General features: G+C 38.9%; 1 protein-coding gene across 1 annotated transcript in view; it reads right to left on the bottom strand.

The window, feature by feature from the left end:
• Positions 1 to 1,709: 1,709 nt before the first annotated feature.
• Positions 1,710 to 12,198, bottom strand: part of RTF1 (RTF1 homolog, Paf1/RNA polymerase II complex component) — a 31,620-nt gene continuing 21,131 nt past the window's right edge. The window contains 9 exon segments of the mRNA XM_052782137.1: positions 1,710 to 4,520; positions 6,374 to 6,485; positions 6,777 to 6,872; positions 8,059 to 8,136; positions 8,730 to 8,787; positions 9,155 to 9,276; positions 10,484 to 10,561; positions 11,149 to 11,256; positions 11,345 to 11,432. Of these exon segments, the coding sequence (XP_052638097.1) occupies positions 4,414 to 4,520; positions 6,374 to 6,485; positions 6,777 to 6,872; positions 8,059 to 8,136; positions 8,730 to 8,787; positions 9,155 to 9,276; positions 10,484 to 10,561; positions 11,149 to 11,256; positions 11,345 to 11,432 (847 nt within the window). The 3' untranslated portion in view covers positions 1,710 to 4,413.

Raw genomic sequence — 12,198 nt, 5'->3', positions numbered from 1 at the left:
GACTCCTAGCTGGATACTGCTGCTTCTCAGTAGAAAGGAGAACGCTAAAGAAAAATACTCAAGTGTCCAAAGGCTGGCACATGAGGAAGGCTTGTGATGGCCTGACACAGCTGGGCCACAGGAGCATTCAACATCTAGATAGATGTCAAGGCATAAAGAACCCCAAGGGAACATCTAATGGCTGGCTTTCCAAACAGCTGGAAAAGTTTAAAATGTTATCACCACAACTCTTCATGTTTAATAATCCCACAGTCTAATTGACAAAGCAGAAAAAGTTTGTTTGTTTGTTTTTTTTACCCAGATAACTCCACACAGTATGAGACTAAAGAAACTGCTCATACAATACTCCTTCAGCCACTGAGCGTGAAGGGGGGGGGGAGCTAAAATCTCAAGTGGTTGATGATGGTGGTAAGGTAGAACCATTGAGTGCTTAACCATTCCAGCTAAAAATAGAAAAAGAAAATTCACCTGTTTATTTGGTTAATTAAGCATCTCCCTCTAAAAGACTAAATTACTGTGCTGAAGGTAGTAAGACTGCATATGTATCAGTAGTTTAGGTATCAAATTTACAGCACTTATTTCCCACAATTAAGAACCCCAAAATTCAAAGCTTCAAGTGGCCTGGACGAGCTTAACTATCTTCTAGTTAAGATGGGGGGAAAAAACAAAGATGCCAAAGCCCAAATTTGAGATGACATTCACATGCCTTTTTATTCCCCAGTATGTATACCAGTGAAGCATTTGTGCAGACTCCTCATTTTCAGTTCTCACCTTCTTCTGCTTCCACCTTCTGCTAGGAATGAACTAACTGTGAAGCACTTTCTTCACAGCTAGTTCATTCCTTTTCCTCCAAGGCACATTTTTTCCTTTGGTTGACTATCCTTCCCAAAGCCAGTTAAAAACTGTCAACCCACCCTCAAGACCCTTTGTCCTAAAGACTCCTTGAAAATCTGTGACCTTGCATAGCAGTTTAAAAGCATATGCATTTAAAAAAGCTCCTAAGGAGGTGGAAAACTCAAAATGTATTTTGTTGTTCAAAGTGCATCAAAGGAACATTTTGCTCATCAAATCTGTTACAGCTCTTCACTCTACAGTGTAACAGGCTGAGTCTTCCAGCCTGTTCAGTGATAAATCTATAGAGACAGTTTTGTTTCACAGACATCCCTAGCATGAACTCTACAGATATACACAGCAACAGTCTCAGGATGTGTGTGTTGGGAAATGCCGCACTGCTCATGGTAAGCCACCACGTCTGTGAGACAAATTCTGTGTGCTACATGTAGGAGGGGATGGGGAGGGATGGGGAGCAGTACATGCAGGGCAGACAGACAAAACTGGAGAAAGCAATATGAAATTACTTATAGAATCATAGGATAATTCAGGTCAGAGGGGAGCTCAGGGAGGTCTCCAGTCCATCCTCCTGCTCCAAGCTGGGTAAGCTACAAGGTTGGATCATGTTATTCGTGGCTTAATCCAGCCTTCTTTCAAAAACCTCCAAAATAGGGAGAGAACAATCTCTCTGGGCAACCTAGTCCACTCTCTGACTGTCCTATGGGTGAAGATTTTTTTCCCTCCATCTTGGCAGAACTTGTCCTATTTCAAGTTATGCCTGTTGTGTTCAGACTGATAAATGAAGTGTCAGTTTCTAAAAAAACAAATTCCAGACAGGAAGCCCTTAGCACCTCAGATCAAGGGATAAACAATCAACCTTATTAAACCAACAAACCAAGTTTATTTATAGAAGTCTGTACAGTTGTGATGAACTATGCTAGGACACCAATGAAACAAAGCAAACAAATCTCTCCCTCTCTAATGAGTGGGAGGTATAGTCACTCACCTTTACATGCACTTAAAGGAAAAAAGATTACAGCTTTCATACACAGTTCTGTAACTATTCAAAAGTACTTTCTTGATGTATTATTCTCAATATAAGAGGTTTGCATGATAATTTACTGACTGTTGCCTCTCAAAGTATTTCAGCAGAATCCAGAGACTTTGAGAGGGTAAGTGGCAGTTTCATAGTTGCAGATAACTAGGACATAGTCCATCATTCAGATCTGCGTTCTAAACTCACTGCATCTCCTCTGTTTCAGCTATCTCCACTAAAAGTTACTTGCAACACTGTATGGGTCTTGTTGACATTTTGGCTGTAGTACAGACTATTGTGTTACCAAATGTAGAAGTTATCTAAAACCAATACATCAAGGGCAAGCATATTAAAAATAATGAGTTTGAGTTAACTTTACCTTTAGAGACCTCTTGTCACTGTGCCTCAGAGCTCTGAGGCATTTCTGTGGAAAAACCAGTTCCTGAATCACTTTATTTGGCAATTATTTCTGCAAAGCATTGGAGAGTGATTATTTTGAAAACTGGCTATTGCAAAATAAGTTTAGATTTTTTTATTACAAATCTGTAACATAATTGAAGCTGTTGAAAAAAACAAAATCATATCATATGCATTATCTACACAGTGAATCATGATGTCTCCTATGAAGTTATCATGGTAGATTCCATAAATCCACTCTTAAAAAGTTAAAAGTACACATATGTGAGAGCCTACTACAACTCCAGAGAAGCTGCTAAAATAGGCCATCAAATAAAGCACACTATGATTACATATTTACAGAATAACCCACATGTGTCCTAGAACTATGGACTATTCAGTAAATAAGTATTGAAGGATTTCTAATTATTTGTTTACACGGTAGATAAGAGCTGCTTCATAGGTTGATTTTCTTTTTATACACAGTATCAATCTGCACACAATTACATGATGTTTCTTTAAAGCTACTGTTAAAAAAGGAAGAGAAAGTTAAATAAGAACTAGATTAAAGTTGCATTAAGAATCCAACAAGAAAGTATCAAACACAGGTTTAAATGTAACCAGTGTATGATTTCAGAAAAACAGTAATGCTCTGACACAAGAAGAGCATCAGCATTTTCCCTCTTCAGGGTCCCCCAGAAACATTCCTATCCAGTTCAGTGCTTAAGTTATATACGTACTGGACTGAGTAGGAACAAACACGTGCTTGCACGCTTACCTGAACGAGGGCCTCTAACCTTTTAGACTTCTAATTCTCTTTTAATTTAGTTCTTAGCTCCATATATTCAGTTGTATCTTGTTTGGAAAAGTTCTTTGTTAAATGTCACTTATATTTACACTTTGATTTTTATTTTTTTTTTTTTTTACACCTGAGTGATAATTTAGCTGTCACCTTGTGTCCAGTCAAATATTCCATAAAGCCATACAATTCTTGTGCTAGTGTTGCCCTCCACTTGTACCAGTTTATATATGAAAAATGTGCATTCAGCTACCTCTCATACATTACCCACTGACCTTTCTATGTCCTTAACGTGTCCTTCCCCTTCCACACAAAGTTTTTTTTTTTAATTATTAATATTTTTTGTTTGTTTATAGAAGCCCCGTTTAAATGGTTCACAAAGCAAGAACAAAGTGAGCTGGAGCCCAGTGAAGACACAATGACTTAAAAAGTATGTAATATTGGAGGCTTGGAGGAGAAATTAAAGCCCAACCAATGAGCACCCCAGGGCTGTCCCAGAAAAAGCTACTCCACTCAGTTACAGCTGGAGACTCCGGATGTACTATGGATGATAAGTCCCACGTCAAGAGCTGTGTACCTCTCTCTCATCAGTTAAGTGTAAGTAAAAAAGGGAACATCAAGTTAAACAGCTATACCAGCCAAGCCGTTTTAGTAAGAAGAATCACATTTAATGAGTTTCTTTCTTGCAATTTCAGATGCTCAAGTACAGCTGGTAGAAATTCAAAACAGCCGTAAAGAACTGTGACAGACGGATACAAATAGTACTGCAGCTTAAAAATGATAAAAAACACCTGAAAAAAAGTCACACAACCCTCCCAAAAAAATTTACACTTTGAACCTAAGCCAGTTTTTGAAGATTCCCTTCTCCAAAGCTAGGATGAAGGAGGAAGAAAAAGAGGAAGAAAGTGCAGATGACCTTCCAGCCACAAAGGTCTTGCGCCAATGTTTATTCACCATGCCTGTGGTGGTATGTAAGGGGAGATCACCAAGTGCCGATTCTGCGATCACCATGAGATTCCTACGGAAATCCAGACCTCAGGCTAATACTGAACACAGAGTGGACCAACGAGCTGCATCAACAAAATAAAAACAAAACTCAAGCTAAAAGAAATGGGAAAACCCCAAATAGCACAGATCCACATTTGTGAGGGGGGCAGGAGGAAAGGGCAAGAAGGGAGGTCTATACAGTAAATAGTTGAATGGTTTATGTTACAGATGACTGGCAGTTTTAAAGAGTCTCTTCCCAGCTCCATTGCTGCTCCAACCCAGAAGGGAGAACTGAAAAGGGAGGAAGAAAAGGTAGGACATCGTCATGGAGCATGCAGGATCAGAAGCAGCAGAGTGGGCATGCTCAAATAAGCCCCCGCCTCTTTTTGTAGTCCTCCAAGTTCAATGATCGCCGAGGGGCACCATCTTTTGCTGGTGGAGCCTTGGAGGTGATGGCCAGTGCCTTAGATTCTGTTGGGGATAAGAAAAGAGTGAGGACTGAAATACCTGAAAACTACAGATTTTTACTTGTTGCTTTTACTGACAGCTTCACCACAGAATCACATTTGGCTTCTCTAGTATATATCAGGTTAGAACTGCAGTTAATAATACAGGCAGTATCTGGTAGCTTATCTTCATGGATAAAGCATGTGCTATTTTGACTGTTTGTTAATTCAGCTTTCTGCCAGCAAGTATACTTTCATTTCTTAAGAAAACTACTCTATAGCACGCTGAAATCACAATGTAAACAGAGCCTGCAGGCTCAGTTCTAGGATCTTTGATAAATCATTACCCCATGAGAATAGCAAGCACAAAGAGACAGATAATAAGTGGATAGAAGTCAAACTTCCTATCCATATCTACAACACACATTTTAACCAATCCCTAGGTTCTTCTTTTAAGAAAGGAGACTGCACAAAGCAAGATGCCAAAATGGTGTTCTGTCTGAGGAAAAAAACCAGAACAGCCATACTTAAACCTCTACCTATGTTGTGTCTCTCTCACCCTTCTCTTTTTAGTCCCCTTCCTGGTTTTCAGTGTCCTTTAGTGCCTAACCTTCATCTGCTTGCTAACTTTCTGAAGTTTGTAACTCTCACTAACTGCTTCAGGAAGTCTCCTGTTCTTGGCATCCTACCTCATTCTGTAGTCTTAGGTACACCATTCCAATCTTGACCTAGTTTGGAAAGACAACCTCTCCTACTTTCCCTTCTTGACAAGGTTTTAAGTCTTTGTGCATTCTTATAGTACTCCTTAAATTGTTGTCCTCCAAGAAACTTCCGTGCTAATCCTTCCAGTAATGCAAGAAAAAATGAGCCTTGTGAGTCAAATTGCACTGGTATACTCCCATGCTTTCCCTCCACTGGAAAACAGCTCGATAGGACCAGAGGAAATGGCCTCAAATTGCCCCAGGGGAGGTTTACATTGGATATTAGGAAAAATTTCTTCACCGAAAGGTTTGCCAAGCATTGGAACAGGCTGCCTAGGGAAGCGGTTGAGTCACCAGCCCTGGAGACATTTAAAAGATGTGTAGACGTGGTGCTTAGGGACATGGCTTAGCAGTGGACTTGGCAGTGTTAGGTTAACAGTGGGACTCGAGGATCTTAAGGGTCTTTTCCAACCTAAATGATTCTATGACACTAAACTGTTCTTGCCACACATCTCAGGCTCTCAAAGACAAGATCACAAAGACGAAGCTTCAGCAAGTTTGTGTCTATAAGCATACCTTCACTCCCTGCACAGTTTTGGTTCCCCTAAAATTTTGGTTCAATACCATCTGCAATACCAAAGTTAGGGAGCAGCAACTCGGTAAAGCAGCAGGTTCAAAATCAAATAGAAATACTTTATCCACATAGTATGTACACAGATTATGGAACAGGACATCACAGACGCCCAAAGCTTATCTGTCCTCAAAAGTGATTAGACAAATTAACCAAGTTAAGTACCAAGGTAGATATCAAGGCTTATTAAATACAATACTCTTGTCTGTTCTCCAAAGATTATGCAAGTCATAGATACTGTAGACTGGAAGAGTACTTCAGAAAACACTCATTACATCCTTTCCTCCATAGGCATTTGGAGCAAGGATATGGGGATACACAGGCTTTCAGTTTAACACAACACAGTTGTTCTTGTTTTCTCAATGTATGTCACTAGCACACGTCCCTTCCTCCTCAGTTCAAGATACTTGCCAAGACAACAAACACGGAGTCCTTGCTCCCATTTTCAAAAGCCCACCAATGATTTTGAAAGAACTATTCTGAAGAAGTGAGATCTACCATAATGAGCTGGACAATCACATCCCCAAACTCAGCTGGAACACCTACCTGAACTGGGAACCTGAAGATCAATCTTTACATCAAAGTCATGCACTTTGAAAAGATCTTCTGAGAGGTCACTGGCTGATTTAGAGTTCACATCTTTATCCTTCCCTTGACCCTGAAATAAAAACTATGGGTAAGTCTCCAAACCTTATTTGTCCAGATAAAGAGAGATAAAAATGCTTTTCCCCCACTTCTGTCACAAACATACTTAGTTTAGCTTTCATACTGCTAGAGAAACTTAATTTTCTTTCCCCAAGAAAGAAAAAGCTGTTTCTTTTCTATGATAATCCTCTACAGGATACCTATTTCTAGAACTGAAGCATGCACATCTACTATTAGTCATAAGCTTCTAGAACAAAACGGTGACAGTGGGAGGAACATAACAGAGACAGAAATGGAAACTTGCCTTACTCATGTCCTTTGGAGCATCTGGTAATACACCAGACCCGTATTTTGCATTTAGTTGGGCAAGGATGGCAGCTTGGACAGCAGGATCTCTGGACTACAGAGGAGAATAAGAAAAATAAAAAAAAAAAAAAAGAAAGAAGGAAAAAAAAAAATCACTATTTAAATGGGTGAAAACTATACTGCCATTTTGTTAAAACAGCGCTCATATCCATGAATCTAAAACCATAAGAGGCTGTAGATAAGTTAGCCCAATCTTCAGAATCTCAGAGACAACTGAAATCATCCTGATACCTGTGTAATAATGCATCTGAAAATAACAAACTAAAAGTTATCCTTCAGAAAGTCTTTCTTTGAGAAAATGAGAAATACATTTCCTGTTGATATGGTTTGCTCCCATGACTAGTCTTAACACTATTACTAGATGTATTTGATTTCAGTTTACAGTTCTGGCTGAAACACTCTACTAGAGAGAAGAAATCTTTAGAGGACTATTTTCTTTACACAATAGTTGTCTACCATAATAAAACTATTCAGTTACGATTCTTTGCTAATAAAGAATTATTTCAGAATTAATTATTTAATTCAAGCCTTGCAATAAAATTCCTTTTCTATTCCCTTCCCAGTTTGTGGAGACTCATGAGAGCCAACCTGACCAGTTTTTTTTAAGTACTGATACTAGAACCGTATACTATTCCAGAACAGGCCTCAACAAAGCCAGATTACTTAGAAGTAGGAGCTGATCACCTTGCTATCTATCATTTATATAGCTAGGGACTGCAGGAGCAGGTTTTGCCACAGTATCATGGGGGAAGTTTGTGTTAAACTACTTTATCCATCACAGGCCCAAAGTGTCTGGTCTCCTCTCGCCTTTCACAGATCTTTCAGGAAAATTTCAACTAATTTGAAGTGAAACTCACACCTACAGCAAACTGTCTTCCCAGAGCTAACTAAATCCGAGTAATTCTGCATAAAAGAACTCACTACAGAAGTTTAAACCACAGTTGCTTCTCCAGGTACATATACCCACATCACTTATGTCCTTCACATTTTGCATAAAAAAAATTAAAAAAGAAAACAAACAAAAAACTGCTTTTTCCTTCTTTTGGGATAGTGAGTCCAGGATCTCACTCAATTGTATCTCACCCTGGCACCTGGAGCATTAATAGCATATGGCACAACTGGGAATTAATACAAACAACATTTTCTTTCCTATTGTCTGCATTACGTTGGTTTCTGTTTCTCTGCAAATTGCCACAATTGAACTTAAGTATTACACTCACATTAGACACTATTGTGGGCTTGCACTGCCGCCTAGTAAAGGGGTCCATTTGTTGGTTTTTCATGCTGTGACTTTCAGCCTGAAGAAGAAAAAGCACGTGGTTTTGCAGAGTTAGCTACTTGCACCCTTATAAATCCTCCCACAGCACCCTGTCCATGCAAGTACTCATCAGCTATATATAATAACAAGATCAGAGGAAAACCAGGAACAGCATTACAGATTAGAAAGATTTTGACACACCCACAGTCCTATGCTTCACAGGTCAAAACTCCTTACTGAATATAACACAGAAAATACATGCACAAGTCTCAGGCTAGTTAAGGCTTAACCATTTGTTAACAAGCTTAACTTTCTCTTAATAGAAGTGTCACTGCAGAGAATTGAATATTTCCTTTACTATTTTATTCTCTGAAGTCTCCTTTCTGATTTCTTTCCCATACAAAATGCACTAAGCCACTATTACAGTCAGTAATCTGCTGATAATTGAGTTGATCAAAAGGATAAAGCAATCTGCTTTAAAATCACGTAATCTGCCTATATGAAAGATTTTATAGAACATTAAAAAAATTGAGTAGATCATTAAAAAAAATTGAGTAACTTCACCATGCAATTATCCCCCTTTGCATCATTTCATGTCTACTTGTACAGAAGTATTAATTCAACACTATTTACCACAAGAGCCTTCTCAGACTCAACGATATTCCACTCTCTATTTCTCTGGTTGATGTAACTGCAGAAAGGAAAAAAAAGGAGGGTGGGGGAAAGAAAAAGAAAGTGATCATCATTTATCAATTCCTACACAACAAAATGCCTGACAGCATTCTTGAGCTTCATCCTGATCATAAATTACTCTTACTGCAACACAACTGCTACCTGGGGTAAGTGGAAGAGAATTTACATTTTTGACAGTTTTAACTGAATGACAGATACAAGGAAGTGAAGATAGGCAAACGCTAACAGAGCCATCATGATACACATTTCATTAATATATTGTACAGGAAAGACAAAATCTTGCAGTTAATTCACTACTGCTTTAGTTTCTCTCCTCCATATATTTTGATTGATGCTATTTAAGAAAGAAAATATCTGCTTCTTACCTGATTGCAGAAATGTTTTTTGTTCGTTGACGATCCAGGGCCTCTGCTCTCTCTTCAAGTTCATTAAGCTGATCTTGAATCTGTTTGGCCTTATCTTGGTCCCCCAAGTCCTCAGCCATAGCCTTCAACCAAACAGTAACTCATTAGGCACTACTCTCTACCACAGAGCTAGTCAGAGAAACAAGGGATACACCCATGAATCAGCCAGCTAACCCTATTCCAGTTGCAAATGTTCTACCCCGCATGGTAAGAATACAACAAAGAGCTAAACTCTCCTTACAGCTCAAGGCAAAACAGGACTTCTTACTCTGAAGAACCCTGAAAACCTTTGAAAGCCCTTAAACTAAGGAAGACGTAGGAACACTACTCCCAGCACGAGAAGGGCAAGTCAGTTAGATGATTTAAGTTACAGGTTTGATTAAAATCTAATATCACTATTTACCAGCTCAGGAAAAGAATGATTATTTCTGCAACTGTCAGTTGCCACTTATTTCAGGGAGTTGGAGAGTCCCAGACCAACAACAGTAGCTTATCATGCCACCTGGTGACAGTAAAAAGCAATTGCACTGTTCTGCAAAGGAAAACTAACAATTTACATATTCGTGCATAGTAAAATGATGACCAAACAATACAGTTAAGCCAAAGAATGTATAACTAAAGATTAATACAAACTCTTTGTTTTTACTATAAGTGAAGCATGAATGTCTTAAAAAAGGACTGCACAAATAAAACCAAACAAAATGTGTTATATCTATCTTTATCTTCAGAGATACTTAAGACTGTTTTCTTGACTTCTCAGCTTTGGCTTCTCAGCACTGTTAGGTCTATTCCAGGAGATCTACATGTACAACAGTTCAGTGGCAAGTAAATCTTTCAGCAATGTATTCTATTCAATATAAATTACTGGCCATAAAGTGACAATTCAGTCACCCCTGAGTAAAAGACAATTTAATACAACTTTTATTTTTCCTATTTTAAAAGTATAGGAAATTAACTTTCAAATGTTATTATGGGGTACTCAAAAAAAAAAAAAAAGAAAAGAAAAGAAAAAGAGTTAAGAGTTTCTAAAGCAGAACAGCTTAAGACCTTCTTGTTTAAAGGACACAAAAAGAGACAGCTACAATTGTTGGCAATTGCCCTTAGAAAAAGAATGCCATCGCTTTAACTGGGTTCCAAGTGTTCTGAACCCAGCAATGAACCTTGAGATCCACCTTTTAGCTGCATAGTTAAAGTCAACCTTACTGCTGACTACTGCCAAAATCCAGATGAGCTCCAGTTCTTCAAAATCAAAGACTGCATTAAGCTTGCAGGCATCATCTCATCTCTCACCTTCTCCTTTAACAGCTGAGTTTTCTTCATAGCATAATTTGGAGGTGCTTTTCTGAACCTTTCCTTCTCTTTCACAATCTGTAAGATGCAGAGGAAACAGCAAGAATATGCAAATATGAAATGTCTATTTCAATACTTGGACACCAGAAGCAACAGATCAATATCACCTAAGAAATGTACTTACTGCCACAGAATTTTACTCATGCTCTTTCTCTGCTGCATTTTTTAATTTGTGACTTGGTAATGAGTTACAGCTCCATTTCCCTCACTTATGACCTACAAAAATCTGATGCTCATCACATTTGGTCAGTATTGAGCAAGTATTAAACTGCAGAAACTGTGATAAATGCATCTATCATGATACTGTTAGCTTTTCAGAACTTGAGAACTGAGTTACCATACTCAGGTTAGGCGTTCAGAGCTCTGCAACACAAGTTCAAGAGGAGGTAACAGGGCACAAAGGTTGAAGTAAACCAGGAGTGAACACTCAACAGCTGGATCACCAAGCTACTCTATCCAGTTATTCAACTTGATTTTGAGCCTTTTATTTTCTTCTTAGGAAGCAAATACCATGATCATTTTGCTTTGTAACAGCTAGTGCTCTACTCCATGAGTTCATGCCACCTTTAAGCACTGCCACAGCCTCACTACAACACACTGTTTACCTCCTCAATGTCCTGGTCATTAAACTTGTAGTTGAGGGCTTCTTTGATGGACACTTCCTTCTTGTTTATCTCATCTAGCGTGGGTAGCTGCATCCCAGCAGAGAACATCTAAACACAAGGACAAAGAGGTTACTTTCCACTTAAAGGATCCTTGGCAGAAGGCTGCTAAGAAGAAACTAAAGTCTGGCAAACTTACCGCTTCCTTCCACTTCATAAACTCACTTTCAGTAAATTCCTGATTTGAGACAAACTCCAAGCGAAATACACGTGAATCACTGCCGTGCCTGCAACAAGAAAGTGTAACAACATCCCTCTCTGATGGTACAGAGCTATGATCTTGGATCTATAGGTGTAAACTGATTCAAGAAGCCCAAAACCAGACACTTAAGGCTACTCTAGTGGCTCGCATGCTATCTATTCCTAACTTCAGTCCAGTCAGCCACAGTTCAGGAGCCTACATCAGCTATTAGTAGTAATGCAAAGGAATACTAGACAATGAGTCTGCAGAAAACAGTCGCTCGGTTGTGGCAGTAAAACCCTCAGGAGGAAACGGAAACAGACCTCTCTCACGCCTAAGCCTTACATACCCTATTCGGTGACCCATGGCATGATCTTCGGAAACACAGAGCTCCTTCATGTTTGGACCAATAGAAGTAACCTTTCAGCAGTACTGAATTATACAATGCTGGAGCCAACCACTACCTAATTTTTCATTCATTGGCCAGTCAAAAGCCAGAAATCCCTAAACATTTTCTGTGGAGCACTACCTTTGGCACTACCAGCTAAACTACTATGCTGCTACTAGCCAATACTAAAATTAGTTTCCATGGTGTAAATTTCACTCAAAGCATGGAGCTCTCTCCTGAGGCGGCCTAAGAAGTTATTGAATGTCACAATGGATTTAGATAACTTTTTTTTTTTTACTCCAGACTTGCATCCATGTGCATTCTCCACATGCCTTCCTGTTTCTCCCAAATGGTTAAAGTCTTCTTGTCCTATCTCACTAGGATGTTTTGTATTGTAACTGTTAACCCTCACCTCATGATCCTT

This window comes from Harpia harpyja, chromosome 3 (genome assembly GCF_026419915.1).
Source record: "Harpia harpyja isolate bHarHar1 chromosome 3, bHarHar1 primary haplotype, whole genome shotgun sequence".
In the NCBI taxonomy this organism is placed as follows: domain Eukaryota; kingdom Metazoa; phylum Chordata; class Aves; order Accipitriformes; family Accipitridae; genus Harpia; species Harpia harpyja.
The sequence above is the reverse complement of the archived record's forward strand: the minus strand, read 5'-3'. Positions and strand labels throughout refer to the sequence as shown.